The sequence below is a fragment of the Oncorhynchus mykiss genome, chromosome 5 (genome assembly GCF_013265735.2).
Source record: "Oncorhynchus mykiss isolate Arlee chromosome 5, USDA_OmykA_1.1, whole genome shotgun sequence".
Classification (NCBI taxonomy): domain Eukaryota; kingdom Metazoa; phylum Chordata; class Actinopteri; order Salmoniformes; family Salmonidae; genus Oncorhynchus; species Oncorhynchus mykiss.
Genome location: NC_048569.1, coordinates 91,656,827 through 91,678,007, shown reverse-complemented (window position 1 = coordinate 91,678,007; position 21,181 = coordinate 91,656,827). Strand labels below are relative to the sequence as shown.

At 43.2% G+C, this 21,181-nt stretch overlaps 2 protein-coding genes across 8 annotated transcripts in view; one reads left to right on the top strand and one right to left on the bottom strand.

Annotated features, from left to right (window-relative positions):
* The first annotated feature begins 68 nt into the window (after window positions 1–68).
* Window positions 69–17,181, top strand: abhd8b (abhydrolase domain containing 8b). The gene is made up of 5 exons (XM_021604708.2): window positions 69–200; window positions 7,888–8,682; window positions 8,881–9,051; window positions 13,833–14,049; window positions 14,183–17,181. Exons 1-5 carry the CDS (start codon window positions 181–183, stop codon window positions 14,411–14,413), a joined length of 1,434 nt encoding a protein of 477 aa, XP_021460383.2. The 5' UTR covers window positions 69–180; the 3' UTR covers window positions 14,414–17,181.
* A 609-nt stretch (window positions 17,182–17,790) lies between these two features.
* The window catches only part of ptprc (protein tyrosine phosphatase receptor type C), a 27,033-nt gene continuing 23,642 nt past the window's right edge, over window positions 17,791–21,181 (bottom strand). For all 7 annotated transcript variants that reach the window (XM_036978768.1, XM_036978772.1, XM_036978773.1 and 4 more), the window contains 6 exons: window positions 21,027–21,160; window positions 20,739–20,873; window positions 20,493–20,615; window positions 19,679–19,845; window positions 19,130–19,265; window positions 17,791–18,862 (listed from right to left, as the gene is read on the bottom strand). In XM_036978768.1, coding sequence (XP_036834663.1) covers window positions 18,527–18,862; window positions 19,130–19,265; window positions 19,679–19,845; window positions 20,493–20,615; window positions 20,739–20,873; window positions 21,027–21,160 — 1,031 coding nt within the window. In that variant the 3' untranslated portion in view covers window positions 17,791–18,526. The remainder of the gene's footprint in view (window positions 18,863–19,129; window positions 19,266–19,678; window positions 19,846–20,492; window positions 20,616–20,738; window positions 20,874–21,026; window positions 21,161–21,181) is intronic.

Genomic DNA, 21,181 nt, shown 5'->3' with positions numbered 1-21,181 from the left:
AGCTGTCTATCATATTTTTTTTCTCCACCCAAAAACTTGGGATAGGTTGACAGATAATGGCAGGGAAGAATGGAAGTGATGCATCCAGTCGATTCCTTTCTCTCATTGATCTAACATATATATGGAACGTGCTTTAACCCGTCCAGTTCTTTCTCACTAGTGCATGGATACTGGACCTTAATGAGACATGGGTTTGCTTTGTAAGTAACCGCACTCTATTGGCACTCTGCTTCACTGCTATTGTGTAAAGGCCATGGGATATTCTACTTTTAATTACACATGTAGGGTAATAAACATGGTATACAGCTATCCCATAATACTGTTTAAATAAATTGATGTAGGGCCTATAACATGCAATTGCAGCAAATGTATATACTTTATTTGAGACTTGTGTAGCTGCTCAGTCTGTGATCATTTCTGTGGTAGGCCTATGTGTGAAACATGGCTGTGAATAGGCCGTTACCAGGGCATCATACTTCTGTCTCTGAGTGACTGCTGGTTTATGGAAGGTCTGCCTGGTCTTGCCTCTCTGGCATATGGATCCCCTGGTAACTGTTCCTTAGCAACAAACCCAATAGCAACTGCATCAGCCACAGTTGTCAGCTAGAGGAGGATGAGGAGCGAGGAAGATGGGTGGTATTATGATTATGGAAACATGTAGCATTTTCCCTATACACTTGTTTGGAAACCAATGGGATTTATTGGCTTTATCAGTTACAATTTCAAATGGGTTCTAGTGTAAATGGAAACAGCTAAGCAGTTTTTACTGAAATTGTACTTTTCAGGGACTGTTTATCAGGGACTGTTTACCCCTTTATCAGTTGTGTGCCAGCTAGGAGGTGAACAAAGTGGCACACACTGTTCCCAATGTATCGTGTATAGGGTGCCATCTCCATGGAGACAGCTGGGCTGGTTCATTCACAGTGCAGCACTATATGACCTACACTTAATTATATGCGTCTTGCAGGGGTATATTTTGGAAGAGTTCTGCTAGCAAAGTATGCTGCCTATTCCAATACGTATTAAAGATTTTCTATCGTTAGTAGCAACGGGTCTACATGTTATTTATTGGTCGGCTGGTGGCGGCACTGTTGTGTCTAGAGCTGGTTCTCTCGCACGTCAATCAAGCGGTAGGGGGCAGCTCCATAATGCGGATACAGGACGAGCGTATGGAACAGTTGGACAAGCGTGAACTGTGCGCTTTATAGATAAAAACTTGCACATGTAGACACCTGGCGTGCGCGTCTACTATGCGTCCACGTTCAAGATGCAATGGAATTGATAAACGCGCCTTTCTTTTAAATTGTAGTTGTCATGTAAACTAGCGGGTGAGAATGTTGAGAACAGTGCTGCAGACTCAAATTAGATTAGTTTATTGGATTGGCTGCAACAGATTATAGAGCTCCTGTTTCGAAGACGCGGTATACGAGAAAGACGCGTATTATCTAATAATTGTACCCTTGTGGACGTCGAAAAAAAATAAGGTAAGAGTCTTCGTTTTTGAGAAACAAGAATGTATGGGTATGAAGCTTGCTGTATAATTATGATGGCATGTTGTGTCAACAGAAGATTAAAAAGGAACACGCACGGTGGGAAATGGGCAGATCTGCTAAACCAATTGCGTAACACATTCTCAGAATTTAATTAGCATAAATCAAATACCAAAATGGGATGTGATATGACGTGTGTAAAGTGCCATGGCTGATCTAATGTATCTTGTAAACTGGTGAACAAAGGCGGATAAACATGCTGGCATTCGCTGTGTATTTGTCGCATCAGACGCTCGTTCAGTTTCCCATTCAGACCGGCAGTGCGCAGTCTGCGCACGCTCGGTTGTTTTCCATTCTAAGGAATGGAGTCCTAGAAAATGGAATGGTAGTAAAGACAAAAATGGTTCTGTGCACACCCCTATTGCATGATATTTCCTGAGATAATATTGTACATTCCTGGTTGAGGTTTTCAAAATAAGCTTGGATACTAAATATTTAATGAATTAAAAAAAAAAAATAATTATATAACTAGATAAAGAATACATAGTCATTAAAATAATGTTCCAGACTACCTTTAGGGTGTCGTTTGTGTTTAATGTCACACCAACTGTGTTTGATTGGTTTTATGACCTACTTTTTTAATGATTTGTTTTCAAGACAAAGCTCCTATCCTATAGATTGTTTTGAAGATGTCAACCAGCGATAGGTCAAGTGAAGTGTTGCTTTCTATTGATTGGACCCTCCAGCTTACACCAGTCCATTGGAGGACAAGGAACAAATACTCAGCAGCATTTAGAAATGACTGTGTTTTTAGTAGCAAATAGACTTCTCTCTTGGTTGGTCAACTTGGCCTCTGGTTTAATACAGAACCTATTGCTTACGATAAACGTGAATTTACAGCCTGAACACCAGATTTTAGCATCTTATTTAATACCAGTCTATTGCACCAAACTACATGGTGTGGTTAAGATAGTGGTCAGAAAATGGGGTAGTGATACCAGTGAGACCTTACAGGGCTGCTTTGACTCTGCCGGCGGGCTGCTTTGACTCTGCCGACGGGCTGCTTTGACTCTGCAGGCGGGCTGCTTTGACTCTGCCGGCAGGAGTGTGTTCACAGAGGGAGCGAGCCTTGAGGAGGCCACTGAAGCTATCACTAACTGTATTCATTTATGTGAGGAGATGATTGTTCCTTCCAAAACTGTACATTTTATTTTCTAACAACAAACCCTGGATCACAAAGGACCTGAAAACAACTTTAAATGAAAAGAATAAAGCATTTACCACTGGCAACAAGGTTGAGGGTAAACTAATTCAATCCAAATAAAAAAATGCAGATGAAACAGGCTACAAGAGTGTACAAGGAGAAGAAGGAAAGGCTCTTTCAGGAGAAAACACTGGCAACCCTTAATAACACCCAAACTCTCCCCTTCTCCCCCCAGAAAAGACTGTGTTGACCTGCAGAGAATCTTAAGTTTTTATTGTAGATTTGACCAACATGACTTTGCAATTGAAAGGTCAGAGATCAGCTTTTCCCTATCTAACATGTCTCACACTGTTACACACAATTGTTCAGCTGCAACCAAAAGATGGTGAAGCTATGTTTAAAAGGACAAAACAAAGTAAAGCACCTGGGCCAGACAACATCAGCGTTCACCTACTTAATGTGTAACTCTGTGTTGTTGTTTTTGTCGCACTGCTTTGCTTTGTCTTGGCCAGGTCGCTGTTGTAAATGAGAACTTGTTCTCAACTGGCCCACCTGGTTAAATAAAGGTGAAATAAAAACAATAATGTGTGCCATAAGCAACTGGCAGGTGTTTTCTGTGAGCTCTTTAACCTCTGTCTGGCAGAACATTCCATCCCAATAATATGGAAATTGTCCACCATAAGCCCAGCACCTAAAAAAAGCAACCCTTCCTGCAACAATGACTACTGGCCTGTAGCATTAACCTTTTAGTGGTGAAGAGCGTTGAAAGGCTGGTTCTTCCCCAGCTACTAAAGGAAGTATGCTCCTACACAGGCATGCTTCTGTTCTACTAGATGCATGGTATTTCTGTACAGGAAAAGTGGCATCCTTGATAACAAGATGTTGATAGATCCAACTTCTGAGTATGCTGCCACGTTAACGTGCCAGTCAGAACTAGGAAACTCAGAAATGTGCCACTTGCTAACGTGGTTGAACGCGGCACGTCTATAACTACAACCATTTAGCAAGTCGGACATTTCTAAGTTCCAAATAGGACTTGAATGCGACAGCATCCTCAGAAGTTGGATCTATCAACACCTTGATATCAAGAATGCCAATGTTGCTGTACAGAAATACAATGCATCTTGCAGAACAGAAGGAAAGCCTGAAGTCACACCTCTTAGAAGGAGAGGGATTGTTGTTCATGTTTGTTGACCCTTAGCAGGCCTGAGACTGTCAACACTCTGAGGCCATAGTGACTTCTAATCCATCTGATGATGTATGGGCTTTCGTGGGCACCAATCCCTAAGCAGGGATGACAACCTTTTGGTCTGGGCTTATGTAACACTGTCTTAACTACGCCATTGGCAGGAATGCTGTGTGTCGCTACTGCTAGCCTTGCAGATATTACTGTTCAATTTGTAGGGGTGACAACATTAGCATATCACTGATAGACCAGATTTTGACCCCAATTGCTGACTCGGAAGGAAATTGTCTGGAGTTGCCAAAAAGTGTTCGCTCTTGTTCCTCAGTGGGTAGACAGTGGGGTGATTTGAATGTGTACAATAAGAATGTGTGATTTTTGCTATTTGTGGCCAGTTTCATGCATGTTATGCTGGGTACATCATAAATAACAGCATTATTGGTCAAGACAGTGGGTGGCAATTTGTCTGAACACTCGTTGCTGTAAGCGTATTATTCAGATAAGACCACATGAATGATGTCAACATCAGCTAAATGAATTAAATCGGGAACAGATCCACAGCATAGGAGTAGGAGTGATTTAAAAAATAATAATAATAATAATAATAATCTGTGCCAAACCACAAAACAGCCCACGGTTGCAGTTTGTGGGATTAATGTAAGAGGTCCCACTCAGTGATTTGTCATTCAGATTGTTGTGACGAGACATATATCTGAGGGGGTTTCAGGCGCCACTGGAATTCTGAATAATATTAAAGCCATAGTATCTCTATCCCCAGTTATTATGAACACTGAGGGAGACTGCTAGGAAAAGGAGGTGTGGTCTAGAGACAGTATTTTAGGCAGGAGGACGCTATGTTAATCTACAGTGCCTTCAGAAAGTAGTCACACCCCTTTGACTTATTGGGGGGAAAGTGTTACAGCCTGATTTGAAAATGTATTAAATTGAAACAAAATAATAATAATAATCACTGGCCTATACACAATACCTCAGGATGTCAAAGTGGAAGGATGTTTTTTGAAATTTTAACAAATTACTTCAAAGTAAAAGCTGAAATGTCTTGAGTCAATAAGTATTCAACCCCTTTGTTATGGCAAGAATAAATGCGTTCAGGAGTAAAAATGTGCTTAACAAGTCACAATCAATTTAATAAAAAATATATATATTTCACCTTTATTAAACCAGGTAGGCCAGTTGAGAATAAGTTCTCATTTGCAACTGCGACCTGGCCAAGATAAAGAAAAGCAGTTTGACACCAACAACAACACAGAGTTACACATGGAATAAACAAACATACAATCAATAATAAGTTGCATCGATTCACTTTGTGTGCAATAATAGTGTTTAACATGATTTTTGAAAGACTACCTCCTCTCTGTACCCCACACATACAATTATCTGTAAGGTCCCTCAGTCGACCAGTGAATTTCAAATACAGATTCAACCACAAAGACCAGGGAGGTTTTCCAATGTCTCGCAAAGAAGGGCACCTATTGGTAGATGGGTAAAAATTTTAAAAAGTAGACATTGAATATCCCTTTGAGTATGGTGAAGTTATTATTTACACTTTGGATGGTGTATCAATACACCCAGTCACTACAAAGATACAGGCATCCTTCCTAACTCAGTTGCCGGAGAGGAAGGAAACCATGCAGTGATTTCACCATGAGGCCAATTGTGCCTTTAAAACATTTTAATGGTTGTGGGGTGTGGTTATCAGGATAAGGCAAGACCCAGATGCAGACCGTGTCGAAGTAACAATGTTTACTACAGCAACAGAGGCAAAGGTACAGGAAGGCAGTCGGGCTCAGGGTCAGGCAGAGTGGTCGGCGGGTGGGTTCTGCATCAGGACAGGCAGGGGTAAAAAAAAAAAAAATAAAAAAAAATAAAAAAAAAATTAAAAAAAATTAAAAAAAAGAGAGGCTGGGAAAAGACAGGAGCTGACAGGACAAACACTGGTAATCTAGACAAACAAGATGAACTGGCAACAGACAAACAGAAAACACAGGTATGAGTACACAGGGGATAATGGGGAAGACACCTGTAGGGGAGTGGAGACGAGCACAAAGACCGGTGAAACAGATCAGGGCGTGGTAGGAGAACTGAGGATGGATCAACAACATTGTAGTTACTCCACAATACTAACCTAATTGACAGACTGAAAAGAAGGACACCTGTATGGAATAAAAATATTACAAAACATGCATCCTGTTTACAACAAGGCACTAAAGTCATACTGCAAAATAAAATTGGCAACGCAATTAACCTTTTGTCCTGAATACAAAGTGTTATGTTTTGGGGCAAATCCAGTACAACACATTACTGAGTACCACTCTCAATATTTTCAAGCATTGTGGTGGCTGCATCATGTTATGGGTGTGCTTGTAATTGGTAAGGACTGGGGAGTTTTTCAGGATAAAAAATAAACGGAATGGAGCTAAGAATAGGCAGAATCCTAGAGGAAAACCTGTTTCAGTCTGCTTTCCATCAGACACTGAGAGATGAAGGACAATAACCTAAAACACAAGGCCAAATCTACACTGGAGTTGCTTACCAAGATGACAGTGAATGTTCCTGAGTGGCCGATTTACAGTTTTGACTTAAATCTACTAGAACATCCTATGGCAAGACCTGAAAATGGTTGTCTAGCATTGATCAACAACCAATTTGACAGCTAGAAGAATTTTGAAAATAGTAGGCAGATGTTGCACAATCCAGGTGTGGTAGCTCATAGAGACTTACCCAGAAAGACTCACATCTGTCATCGCTGCTTCTACAAAGTATTGACTCAGGAGTGTGAATACTTATGTAAATGAAATATTTATGTATTTTATTTCAATAAGTGTGCAACAATTGAGAAAATATATTTAATCCATTTTGAATTCAGGGTGTAACACACCAAAGTGTAGAATAAGTCAAGGGGTGTGAATACTTACTGAAGGTACTGTATATTCTACCTCGACCTGACATGACTACTTATTAACAGTAAGGTGTATAGTCTGTGATAGATATATAATAAGCTATTAAATATGTACTCGTATATAATAACTTATTACGTCTTTAACACAGTATAGGTGTTTACGTTCTGGCCTTTCCGAACATACACTGAGAGAAAACGGAGGGCAACACCACAGTAGTCAAGGACAGGGACACGTTTGCTAGGATGTTCAAACCTGATGTGTCTGACATCAAGGCCTACAGATATCACAAAACACATAATAGCACTGTGTGGGAAGTGGAAGTATGCAATAAAGAGAGGGGAAAAGAGGAGAGGAATGATATGTGAAATGTTTTACTATAATCCTCCTAATCCAACCACAGTGACCAGTAGGGCTGAGGTTGAACAGTCTGTATTTGCACAATGAGCACTCGGCATAGACGTCTAGTTTTGATTCACATTCGGTTGAGTTGTCAACTAACGTGAATTCAACTTGAAATGAACAAATCATTTCACCATGTCATTGGATTTAGGTTCAAAGTTGGGTGGGGAAAAAACGATGTGTAGGTGACGTGCATGTGTGAATGCATGTAATCTTCTCTTCATTCAGAGTAGTCCCACTCCCCCAAAAACTTCTTCTGGAAGACACCGAGTGTACCCATTGTCACACTGTAGCCGGCTTTAACTCAACCATGGGCTATTGCTGTCCTTTTCTATGAATACCCATAAGGCCTTGCTAGAGGAAGAAGCTTCATATAAGAGCCTACAATAAGCCACGCCTGAAGGAAGATTGACAAGCTTTAACTAGTCACCGACGTGTCTACGGAGTCACTCTTCCATCGCTGAGATATTGTGTGTTCATTATTCTGCGGTACTTAGACTAACCTTGCCTCTGGAAGGCTTTAGAATAGGGATTATCCTACTAGCGTGTGTGTGTAGTAAAACAGCAGACATTATTATTACCCTCATGAGTCATATGCAATAGATGTTTATGTGTGTGTGTGTTTTTGTGTGTGTGTGTGTGTGTGTCTGTGCATGTGTGTGTGTGTGTGTGTGTGTGTTTCCCTCCAAGGGCAGCCATGTTGACCACCTTAATGGACGGCCTCCTCTGCTGCCTGACAGGGAAGTCGGCCAACGTCGTGGTTCCCATAGAAACCTCGGAAGCCGCCGATGGCTACGAGTTCGTGGAGGTCAAACCGGGTCGTGTCTTGAGGGTCCGACACATCATCCCGGAGCGGGAGGTGGTGGACGAGCCCAGGGGCCCTGGGGGAAGCGTCCACCGTAAGAGGAAGATCACAGTGTACCGTAATGGGCAGCTACTGATAGAGGACCTGGGCGACGCGGCGAGACAGGAGCTGTTACACGCTCAGAACGGAGACACACAACCCAACTGTACCGTGGAGGTGGAGCTCGCAGACCCATCGTCCAATCCAACTCCCACCGCTGACCCCAAAGCGGACAAGACCGGGTCAGTGGTTGGAACAGGGGGAGCGGCGACATCTCCAGCCCCGACCCTCGGATCAGCCCCAGATCTGACCCAGCAGCCCCGGAAGCGGCGGCGGAAGCCCAAACGCACAGTGGTGATTGACAGTGAGAGGAAGATCACGTCGTGTAAGGGGACACACGCAGACGTGGCAGTGTTCTTCGTGCACGGCGTGGGCGGTTCCCTCGACATCTGGGGCAGCCAGATGGACTTCTTCTCCCGTCTGGGCTATGAGGTCATCGCGCCTGACCTGGCGGGTCACGGGGCGAGCTCGGCACCTCAGATCGCGGCAGCGTACACGTTCTATGCCCTGGCTGAGGACATGAGGGCCATCTTTAAGAGATACGCACGGAAGAGGAACATCCTCATTGGACACTCCTATGGGTGAGAAGACTGAAGTGTGTTCGCTACAGACACTACATAATGAACACTACATAATGAACACTACATAATGAACGCCAGATAATGAACGCCAGATAATGAACGCCACATAATGAATGCCAGATAATGTCTCTGTCTTTTGATCTCCCAGAATGATATCTGATTACCATTTCTCTTTCCTCTCTCTCTCTCTGTCTGTAGTGTGTCGTTCTGTACGTTCCTGGCCCATGAGTACCCAGACCAGGTCCACAAGGTAGTGATGATAAACGGAGGAGGTCCCACAGCGCTGGAGCCCAGCCTCTGTTCCATCTTCAACCTGCCCACCTGTGTGCTGCACTGCCTGTCCCCCTGCCTGGCCTGGAGCTTCCTCAAGTAACACACCGTGTGTGTGTGTGCGCGTGTGCCTGTGCCTTCCCTCCCAGTCATTCACATTCCATTCAGCCGACTCAATGCTACATGATACTTTTTGCCCTATACACATCATGAGTTTGCTACAACCTAGCCTACAAATTAAAGCTTATAATGTAGGTGCACAGGTCGAGAGACAAATTGGAGCAATTAAGGTGACAGACAGTGACACATTCAATACCGCCCTGCACACTTTTGCCTTCATCTAGCTGATCTGGGGTGTAACCTTTTAGTCCAAACAGTTGCAAAACGATTTGCAAATAAAATGAATCAGTTAGGTCCCTCCCCATTTCATTCCTTTGAATATTTTTTTTGCTACAGAATCTGCAGAATGCCCCAGTGGCGCAGTGGTCTAAGGCACTGCATCGCAGTGCTAGCTGTGCCACTAGAGATCCTGGTTCGTGTCCAGGCTCTGTCGCAGCCGGCTGTGACCGGGAGACCCATGGGACAGTGCACAATTGTCCCAGCATCGTCTGGGTTAGGGGAGGGTTTGGCCGGCAGGGATGTTCTTGTCCCATCGCGCACTAGCAACTCTTGTGGCAGGCCGGGCGCAATGCCCTATGGGAGTTCAGTGATGGGACAAGACTGTAACTACCAATCGGATACCATGAAAAAGGGGTAAAAAATAAATAAATGTTAAAACAATAATGAATCTGCGGGATGAATACACCCCTGATCACACACAGTTCACATTCATAGCAACCACATACAGCATCATCATATCCACATGCTCTCCTCTCATCTTTTCCCTTCACTTGTGGACTTCAGTGCACAATATAACAGTTGTCTGTGATCCGGTGCAAAAACCTCTCCAAGCCAAACCGTCATACCATATCCACTAACCCAGGGCTACCAACGTTTGAAGAAATCATGGAGTGAGATTTGCTATGCGAATTTCACTGACCCCTGGCACAACCCCTAGACGGAGGTCTGGGGTCCTTCCCCAGGAAAACATTAGTTTTCTAGCTAATTTCCGTATTTTGACAGGGTGGAAAACATTAGTTTTCTAGCTAATTTCCGTATTTTGACCAGGGTGGAAAATAGAAATACATTTTCTCTCTTTGTTTCCCAAGAGCTGGATGTTTAAAAATGTTCTAGTTATAACAATTAATTTCTCAAAATCACCCAGCCTTCAAGAAAAATCGAATGGATCGATATTCAGAAGATTTATGCCTACTAGTTGAAGATCGTTGCCATCATCTTGTGATCAAAATGATCTCTGCCTAGCATGTGCACAATACTAAAATGTCAACAATGATATTTTTTTTTATGTCTTATTCAAAACTGATCATGAATAGCTGCAAAAATACATAGCCTCATATAATTCATTTTCAAAAACACAAGTAGACATTTCAGATTTCAAATATGTGATGACAGTGGCAAAATTTGGAAGAAGTGGATTAACAGTAGTGTTATTGCTGACAAGCACACTAATTACCCTATATTGTAGGCAATTATTAAGGATGGGAATTCCCCCCCCCCTCTAGAATTAAACACTTTTGGGTTCTAAATCTGTTTGGCATAATCAATTTCATAGTTACGCATCAGGTAACCCGACCAAACTTCCCTGATAAAACTGATAGGTCTGTCTGCTGCCTTTTCGTTGTCACAGTCGAAATACCAATCACCAAATGAGGAGACCAATGCAAGTGATGATTAAATCGACTTTAGTACATGCTGTCAAAGGGCTGCATTCTGCAATAGGGACGGGAGTAACAGCAACCTCATTTTGTTGATAACATTGTACCTAAAACAGCTCTACCCATGCTGCGCTTTTTACAGTTTTATAAACTCGGCGGGGAGAACGTTATCTTTCCATTCAGCATTTTGGAGCGTTTCTTTAAAATGTGCGTCCAATCCACTTGATTCCTTACATAACTAGACCTATCATATGCTTCAATGTGTCGCGGTTCACAGTGCTGTGACAGGACAATGAAACCGGATCCGCTCGCGATGTTACTTTGCAGGCTCAGGCGCTCTGATTTCAGAACACCATGGAGACAGCACAGTTAAAAAGCTAACGCGCTGACTTATAAGAAAAATGAAAACAGCACTTTTCTATGCGGGGGATAAAACTATATATACAAAAGTATTTGGACACATTTTCAAATTAGTGTATGCAGCTATTTCAGCCACACCCGGTGCTGACAGGTGTATAAAATAGACAAACATTGGCAGTAGAATGGCCTAACTGAAGTGCTCACATTTATGCCCTGCTAGAGTTGCCTCGATCTACTGTTAGTGCTGTTTTTGTGTAGTGGAAACCTCCTAGGATCAACAACGGCTCAGCTGCGAAGTGGTAAGCCACACAAACTCACAGAACGGGACCGCGTAAAAAATCTTCTGTCCTTGGTTGCAACGCTCACTACCGAGTTCCAAACTGCCTCTGGAAGCAATGTCAGCGCAAGAACTGTGTCCATGGCGCCGAACAGCCGCACTCAAGCCTAACATCACCGTGCGCAATCTAGCGTTGGCTGGAGTTGTGTAAAGATCTCAGCCATTGGACTCTGAAACAGTGGAATCGCGTTCTCTGGATTGATAAATCACACTTCACCATCTGGTAGTCCGACAGATGATTCTGGGTTTGGCAGATGCCAGGAGAACGTTTCCTGACCGAATGCATAGTGACAACAAAAATTTAGTGGAGGAGGAATAATGGTCTGGGGCTGTTTTTCAAGGTTCGGGCTAGGCCCCCTTAGTTCGCTACAGCATACAATGACATTCTAGACTTTTTAGAATTCTGTGCTTCCAACTTTGTGGCAACAGTTTGAGGAAGGCCCTTTCCTCTTTCAGCATGACAATGCCCCCGTGAATAAAGCGAGGTCCGTACCGAAATGGTTTGTTGAGATTGGCGTGGAAGAACTTGACTGGCCTGCACAGAGCCCTGACCTCAACCCCATCGAACACCTTTGGGATGAATTGGAACGCCGACTTCGAGTCAGGCCTAATCGCCCAAAATCAGTGCCTGACCTCACTAATGCTCTTATAGCTGAATGGAAGCAAGTCTCATCAGCAATATTCCAACAGCTAGTGGAGGCTGTTGTAGCAGCAAAAGGGGGGATCAACTCCATATTAATGCCCATGATTATGTAATGATATGTTTGACAAGCAGGTGTCCATATACTTTTGGTCATGTAGTGTATATAAGAGGTGTGGCATGTCAGGAGGGTCAAATGTGTGAGAGTTGGCAGCTCTGGCTAACCGCTACATTGTTGTCACAATGTTAACGTTATAGTTCATTCAAACTTCTTCGGGATCAGTGTCCCTTCCACAGGATGGTTGAGCTAACATTGGCTAATGCGATTAGCATGAGGTTGTAATTAACAAGAACATTTCCCAACATTTCCCATATCTGATTTTGGCAGAAAGCTTACATTCTTGTTAATCTAACTGCTTTGTCCAATTTACAGTAGCTATTACAGTGAAATAATACCATGCTATTGTTTGAGGAGAGTGCACAGTTTTGAACACGAAATGTTATTAATAAACAAATTAGGCACATTTAGGCAGTCTTGATACAACATTTTGAACAGAAATGCAATGGTTCATTGGATTTGTCTAAAACCTTGCACATAGACTGCTGCCATCTAGTGGCCAATATCTAAATTTCAGCTGGGCTGGAATAATACATTATGGCCTTTCTCTTGCTTTTCAAAAATGATGGTACAAAAAAAATACAAAAGAACAGTTGTATTTTTTTATATTATCTTTTACCAGATCTATTGTGTTATATTCTCCTACATTCATTTCACATTTCCACAAACTTCAAAGTGTTTCCTTTCAAATGGAACCAATAATATGCATATCCTTGCCTTAGGGTCTGAGTTACAGGCAGTTAGATTTGGGCATGTCATTTTAGGCAAAAATTGAAAAAAAAGGGGAGGATCCTTTTAACAAACTAGAACTGATGCGTTAGTAAACCCACAATCCAATACATGTGTACAATCACGCAGTGTAGTGTACAGCAAGCAGTTACCCCGGTGGCAATACTTTTATAAACACGAAAGCTTACCTTGACTTGCAGTGTTGGATAGCCTTAGCCAGCTAGCTAACATAAATAGCATTCCACTCTGTTTGAGGCAGGTTGTTGAGTAGGCTAAATTAGCTGCATTAGCTAGCTAAGTAAGTGAAAAGTAAACTCAGAAGAAAAAATACAAAAACATCTCTCTCTCTCTCAAAATGTATTTGTTCAAAAGTGTTCAACTATTGTCTTTCAAAGTGCTAGCTAGCTGTAGCTTATGCTTTCAGTACCGAATGAATTATCTGATCCTTTGATTGGGTGGACAACATGTCAGTTCATACAGAGCACAAGCTCTGATAGGTTGGAGGATGAAAGTTGTCATAATTACTGTGTAAGTCTATGGATAGGGTTGAGAACCATGGTTTTGTATTGAAGTCAATGTAGCAGGGAAAATAGCTGTCCTCCGGCTACACCATGGTGCTACCCTACAGAGTGCTGTTGAGGCTACTGTAGACCATTGCAAAAAAAGTGTGTTTTAATCAGTTATTTGGTGACATTTATTTTGTAAAGTTTTATCTGAAAAGGATAACTTTTTAAAATGGCATTTACCAAGTAGGATGGTCCCATCCTCCTCTGAGGAGCCTCCTCTGCTCCCAGGCCTACTTCAATACAGTCAAACTTCTGTACAAAAAGCTTTCAGACTACTTACTGTATGTTGTTCAAGTATGATTTCTTATGCTCCTCCACTCTCTCTCCTCTTCCTCTCCTCTGCCTCTGCGTCCAGGGCTGGGTTTGCCCGTCAGGGTGCGAAGGAGAAACAGCTGTTGAAAGACAACAATGCCTTCAACGTGTCCTCCTTCGTGCTGCGTGCCATGATGAGTGGTCAGTACTGGCCAGAGGGCGACGAGGTTTATCATGCAGAGATCCCAGTGCCCATCCTGCTGGTGCACGGCATGTACGACAAGTTTGTTCCCATAGAGGAAGATCAACGCATGGCGGAGGTGAGCGGGAAACCTTAACGCCAACTCTAACCCTACCTTTAAACCTAACTCTGAGCCTAGTTTTAAACCTAACTTTAAAGCTAACTCTATGCCTAGCTTTAAAACCTAATCTAACCTCCCTGCCTCCGCTCAGATCCTGTTGCTGGCCTTCCTGAAGATAATCAACGAGGGCAGTCACATGGTGATGATGGAGTGTCCCGAGAGTGTCAACACCCTCCTGCACGAGTTCTTCCTCTGGGAGCCTGACTCCCCGCCCAAATCTAAGCCCTGCTCCGAAATCGCCACCAAGAGACCCGAAACTGCCAAGATCCCCACCGCATCCAACGGAGGAGCAACGCCAGAAAGCAAAGCCAAGACCAAGTAACCCAGAGGGGGATGTGTGGTATTAACTCCAGTCAAAGCAGACACAGACAGTGTCCGAACATTGCTGGTTGTCCTAGGCTATGTCTCCTAAGGTGCAGGGAGCTGGTTTGAACTGGTCTGGGCTGGTTTTAAACTGGTCTGAGCTGGTTTGAGGTGGGATTTGAGGAGGTGGAACACAGCACACAGGGTCAGACGGGCCCATTTTTGGGTCTGAGCCACAAAAGAAAGAAAGGGCAGGAGAGCTGGCAGGTATGGACGGACAGAGTGACGTATCAGAGTACAACAAGGGGGAGGTCTATTGTATTGTTCCTGGTCCTGTTCTGATTAACTGGTCCCTGGCTGGGACTGGAGACAGGTGGGAGTGAACATTTTTGAGAAGCTCTGAAGAGGTGCTGAGTTGGAGAGGATGGTCATGGTGAATCTGGTAATGGTTTTGGTTTTGGTTGTGTGTTGCTGCTTTGTGGTACCAGTACCCAGATCTAGACTCAGTCCCATGTGATGGCTTGTCAGTTGCCCAACCGCGTGGAAATGTCAGAGCATGGGTGGATCAGAGAGGGAAAAATTATATATTCAACGGGATCAAGTCACACAGGAAACGTTGATAGCCAAGAAGACTGCTTGTTAGGCCCAGATTCAGTCAGTTCCAGAGCTAACCGGCCCAAACGGACAACTGCTGCATAGCTGTTTCATTGTTTTTGTTTAGGCGATATTGGAGGTGTCTCTGCGTTGGAACTGTCAAATCTGTGAGCAGCTGCTCTCGTCGTCATAGTCACAAAACCACACCCGTTCTTAAATCCCCCCCTGCATTAGGAGGTTCAGAAATAACGAGGATTTCTATCAGCCTTAGAGGTGTAGATTACAACACATTCCTGTGTTCCAACTTGTAACAAGGCTGCATGGGGTTATTACTAATCCAACTCGGCACATCCAATGGCAATGTCCACGATGGGTAGAACGCCAGGAGCCGCTTGCTGATTCGACAGCTCCAACGCTGTTACATCTCCGACAGGCAGAACTGATCTGAATCTAGCCCCCTATACTACTCACGCCAACGGGTAGACAGAAACCCCAGAACTAACTTCTGTTTCCTTACAGTACTTCTGCACATGGGGGTTAAATATTATGTATGACGATCAACGGTGCTTTTTGAGAACTAGCCTACTACATTTTATTTATGCAGCATTCATACAGTATTTAAAAGCACTTCCCCGTCAGAAGGATTACAACAGGCAGGCTAACTATGTTATGCTATATCTAAAGATGCACAATAACAACTATGAGGGACTGGAGTAAGACCCATGTTTGACTGTCCTACAAAGTTTCCTTGTGTATTTTATGGGGGAAACAAATATGTTTCCTTATTAGCTGCAGGTTACCTAGGAAACACACAGGGGCAGATGTGTGTTTTGGACCCCTTTAAGAAGGAGAATTGTACTGAATTCTAGCGTTATATTTCTCACCAAAACTATGCTAAACAATTATGATTGTTTGCCTGTTTTCCAGGTAGAAGTGAAATAAGCTCTGAAAATGATATTGCTACACCAAAAATTGCTTACAACCTGAGAATTCTTCAGTGCCACATAGCCGGTTTTCTCTGTGGTGTAACTAGCATCCCACTGATAAGTGTCACAAAGACTGTGTTGAATAACAGTGTATTAAATACTGAATCCATCCCTAGCACTGATGATCTGCACTGCAGCGCTCTAGAAATGTAAAGGCAATGTTCCCACATTCATGGTAAACACTGCATATGTCGGTTCAATTGGAAATGACCTTCCAATTTAAGTTGAGCCACAGCGCGGATCTTCAGCACCACGGATTGAATTAACCCCTTACTCTTTAGCTAGGTGTGCACCAGTGGAGGCTGCCAAGGGGAGGACGGCTCATAAGAATGTCTGGAATGGAGCGAATGGAATGGCATCAGACACCTGAAAACCATGGAAGCCATGTGTTTGATACCATTCCACCAATTCCGCTCCATCCATTACCAAGAGCCCGTCCTCCCCAATTAAAGTGACACCAACCTCCACTGAATGATGCCCTTCACCTGTATTCCACAGGACAGGCGGTGTCAGGTTGATCTCCTGTCCAATAAGACTGTTACTCAAACTATTTGGTTTAACTCTGGTCTTAGCACTGCAACAGTCCTCTGTTACTGTTGGTTATGGAAAAGTCAGTGTCAGTGGAGGCTGCTGAGGGGAGGACGGCTTATAATAACGGCTGGAACAGAGCGAATGGAATGTCATCAAACACCTGGAAACCATGGAAACCATGTCATTGTTGTATTTAATACCGTTCCACTGATTCCGCTCCAGTTATTACCACGAGCCCATCCTCCTCAATTAAGGTGCCACCAACCTCCTGTGGTCAGTAGGTCACCCACGAACAACAATATGCATTTTGAAAACATAACACTTAACAGGGCCGTGAGTATACTTTTGATAAAAAAATGCAACTTTTACAAGCAAATAATGATGCTTATATAGGTATTGATGCTGAAAAAAATGAGTGAACAGGAGTGAATTAAATTGAGAATTGAGTTCTCGCTAGTCAGATGGGTTTAGCTTTATGATCCTCAGTCGTGTTCCCAGTGGAACATCACTAAGTATTTTAAATCTGAATGGTCCTGAATCTGTGTCAACTATCAGTTTCACATTTGTGCCCTTGTGCTTCTTAAATGTGTCACTGTGTTCGCCTTTGATATTGATTGCAGCAATGAAGTGCTGGAAGAATGTTCAGTTCACCAAAAATAAAATATGAGGAATATTATACCATGCAATCATTTTTAAATGTTTTTAAAGCCAGGTGTGTTACAAATATATTTTCTGTGTTAAAATCACATGCAGTTTCAAGCTACAAGTAGCGAGTATTTGCACTATGTACTGTGCTTAACATTAGAATGACCGAGACTTGCCTTCAGTACATACAGTGGAAAGCTGACAAGTGGATACTGTCTACTCATCCCAAGGAAGTGTCCTGTACTTGGGCGACACCTTGTGTCTGGCCTGAGTATTGCAGTTTGAAGAAACTGGGTTTACCCACCCTAATTCAGTTACGTCACATAGATGTCCACGTTAGGAATACAAAATTATACCATTAAATTCACTAGCAAATCTATAGAACGAAGTGGTTTAAATGGCTTAGGCTACTTGGTTTGAGCCAGTTTACATATTTGCTCTGTCAGTTAGCAGATACTGTTGTCCAGCGTGACTTTACAATCTAAGCTCAGCACGCCGAGGTAAATATTTTTTTCTGGTTAAAGCGTTCGGCCAACTGCTCACGGTCTTTTCACAGCAAGAGGAAGGAGGTGGACATGGTGTACTAACAGCCGAGGAGCAGCAGCCTAAATATCTTTAGAAGATTTTGAATTCACCGTGAAACGTTTTGACACTCCTTTATTTCAGAACAAAAGTACTGCTTATTCTAAATTAATATACAAATTTGATTTACGCTTATGATAGTACAGAAAATAGCGAACCTAATATTAAAATGACAGCCTTCACTTAACCATTTATCAATATATATACTAAAAAAGCAAAAATAAAAGAGAACTGTAGTTTGAAAACAGCAATGTAGTGCAAAGTTTTCCATTTACTTTGCTTGTCAAAATAGCACACATTTTGCAATTTCTAACACAGTTTACCCTACCATGGCCCCAATACGTAATTTAGGGCTCTATTCAAACCATATCGCTGAAGCGTTACAGATTTCGTGGTCAAAATGTAAAGATAATTTCCAATTGAGCCGACATATTAGCGTGAATGCCGTCTCTTCCAAAGCAGGAATATTTCCCTTTAAAAAATGTGAATTTGTCTTTTGTGCTGAATTTCCACGATATGGATTGAAAAAAAAGCCCTTAGTTTGAATCTGAAAATACGCCAAGTCATAATTTTACAGAAATAAAGCTATAAAAACATTTTTTTAAATGGCATAAAAATCCATTTCAAAACACATGTTAACTTCAAATGAAAGCTTTACATGTATAATACATTCAAGGAGTAATTAAACCAAGTACACCAACTCTCCTATATCCCTCTACTGACCACTGAACACTAACACTGTAAAAGGCACTGAAGTACTAATATCCCGTTCAAGCGTCTTTATATAGGTTCTGTCACACCTCCAGGGTGACAGCGGGGCCGTTACTAGACCCCCCCAGAGGGGTTTTCTCTGTAGGGCTACCTGGCTCTGCAGCCTCATCCTCATTGCCCTCTGCTGCAGCACCTGCTTCTTTCCCTGCCACTAGGGGAGTGCTCTCTACTGCCTCCTTCACCACCTCTGCCCCCTGCTGGGTGGCTGTGGTAGCGCTGGCAGGCTGCTCTGCTTTGGTCTCGTTGACGACCTGGATGGAGTCAGCTGCTGCAGCCGGGGCGGTGGCTGGCTGCTTCACTTCCCCGTTCTGAATAGGAAACGATCCCTCCACGGCGTCATACAGAAACTGGTACTGCTCCTGACAGGGTGACAAACACAGAGACAGACAGACAGCGGTGAGAGAGAGAACCATACCAACACTCACCCTTCTAGGGACAATCCTCATTGAGACCGTGGCTGAACTAGATGATAAGCTACCTTGGAACAGAAACCAACAGATAGTCCTAATGCATGTTGCATTTGACACATTTACGACCTTGTACATCATACCCACAATACAATTTGGAAATGTGCAACAGTATTTGTTCAGACCAGGGTACAGTAGGCCAACATGTGTCCTACTTACCAGGCTGTGGATCATGCCTTGCCTCTCCTTGCGCAGAGCCTTGGCCACCTGGAACACGTCAACCAGTTTCTCTGTCTCGGCACTGTCCATGATGTTCCACAACGCACAGAAGACCCCGGAGCGAGACGAGCCATCACTGTGAGAAAATGGAGGGATGGAGGGCATTGACTCAGTAAAGAGTAGGGCATTGACTCATTAAAGAGTAGGGCAATGACTCAGTAAAGAGTAGGGTTTTGATTCAGTAAAGAGTAGGGTTTTGATTCAGTAAAGAGTAGGGCATTGACTCAGTAAGGAGTAGGGTTTTGATTCAGTAAAGAGTAGGGCATTGACTCAGTAAGGAGTAGGGTTTTGATTCAGTAAAGAGTAGGGCATTGACTCATTAAAGAGTAGGGCAATGACTCAGTAAAGAGTAGGGTTTTGATTCAGTAGAGAGTAGGGTTTTGATTCAGTAAAGAGTAGGGTTTTTGACTCATCTTACAAATCCAGATGCCTCCAAGAGCAGGCAGATATGTAAACAATGTCTAGAATGGCTCTGAGACTGTGACTCACTTGCAGTGGACCACAACAGGCAGGATCCTCTCTGCCTTGCTGTTGCCATAGCCACAGGTCTGCTTGATGTTCTTGATCATGTCCATCAAATCCTGAGGCTTCTCTGGGAGTTCTCGTCCCGCCCACTTCAGGAACTGGTACTGTTTCACCTGCCGACTGTCTTTCCTCTGTAGGGACAGGATGGGTTTTTGTTGTTGTTCAAATCACATTTTATTGGTCACATGCGTGGAATACTACAGGTGTAGTTAGAGGACCCTGGCTAGAGGACCCTGGGCTGCTAGTTACTTGAGAGCCCATTCCCAACAGTAAGACACATATTTTGCTAAATAAAAAAGGAAATAGTAACACAACACAAACAATAACGAGGCTACATACAAGGAGTACCAGTACTGGGGTGGCAGGGTAGCCTAGTGGTTAGAGTGGTGGACTAGTAACCGGAAGGTTGCAAGTTCAAACCCCCGAGCTGACACGGTACAAATCTGTCCTTCTGCCCCTGAACAGGCATTGAAAATAAGAATTTGTTCTTAACTGACTTGCCTAGTTAAATAAAAATGTCCAGAGGTAATACAGTATATGGGTTTTGTTGAGTTCAGGTTCACTTTACTTACCTTTCATAATACTTTCCATAATACTTTTCTTGGATTCAAAGGCCAATATTAAAACAGTGACAAAGTTGACACAAACACATTTTAATTTCCTTAAGTTCTTCATGAAGATACTTTTTTTTTTTAAGTTGGAGGAGAGTTATCACATTGTCTGACGCACATAAGTGGGAACAGCCCCTAGACATTCCCTACGGTTAGTTACCAGTTACCTTAGGGTGACGGATTTGGAGACTGCGAGTGGTGTACGCTGGGAGGGTTTCTGTGGCCTTCAACTCCACCTCGATGTCCCTGAAGGTTTTCTTTTCCTCTCCCCAGTACGCTGAACAGAACTCCTACGCATGCAGAGAAAAACACTGACTCGCTCAAACAATACATCCACACAATGCATTAGAATAGCACTGCTGTATATAACAGAGGTTCTTAGACCCCCCCCCCCCCCCTGTTTTGGGACCCACCTGGTCTCCTTCTGTGAGGTCTGACAGCATGACGATGGTATTGACCTTCTTCTGGAAGACCATCTGCCAGAAGTCTCCTGTGGTGTCGGCTAGAGGACCCTGGGCTGCTATCAGACTCCTCTGACACCAGTAACCCTAAGCGAGATGAACGTACTTTAAATGGTTCACGGGATTCAATTTCATTTTGAGTGAAAATCATTTTGAGTGAGATCCATTTTTGTCTCACATCAATAATCTTGTGTCTGTTAAATTACTTAAAATTTCTCAAATGTAAAATGTGGTATGTACATCTATCTGTGTGGCGTTGATGTATTTGGTGGACTCCTCGTCCTCTTCGTCAGAAGAGTCATCGTCATCGTTATCGTCGTCCTGGTCATGGCTGCTCTCGTCCTCGAGCTTCACCAGAACCCTGTTGTAGTCGTCTGATTGGAATGGTTTCAAAT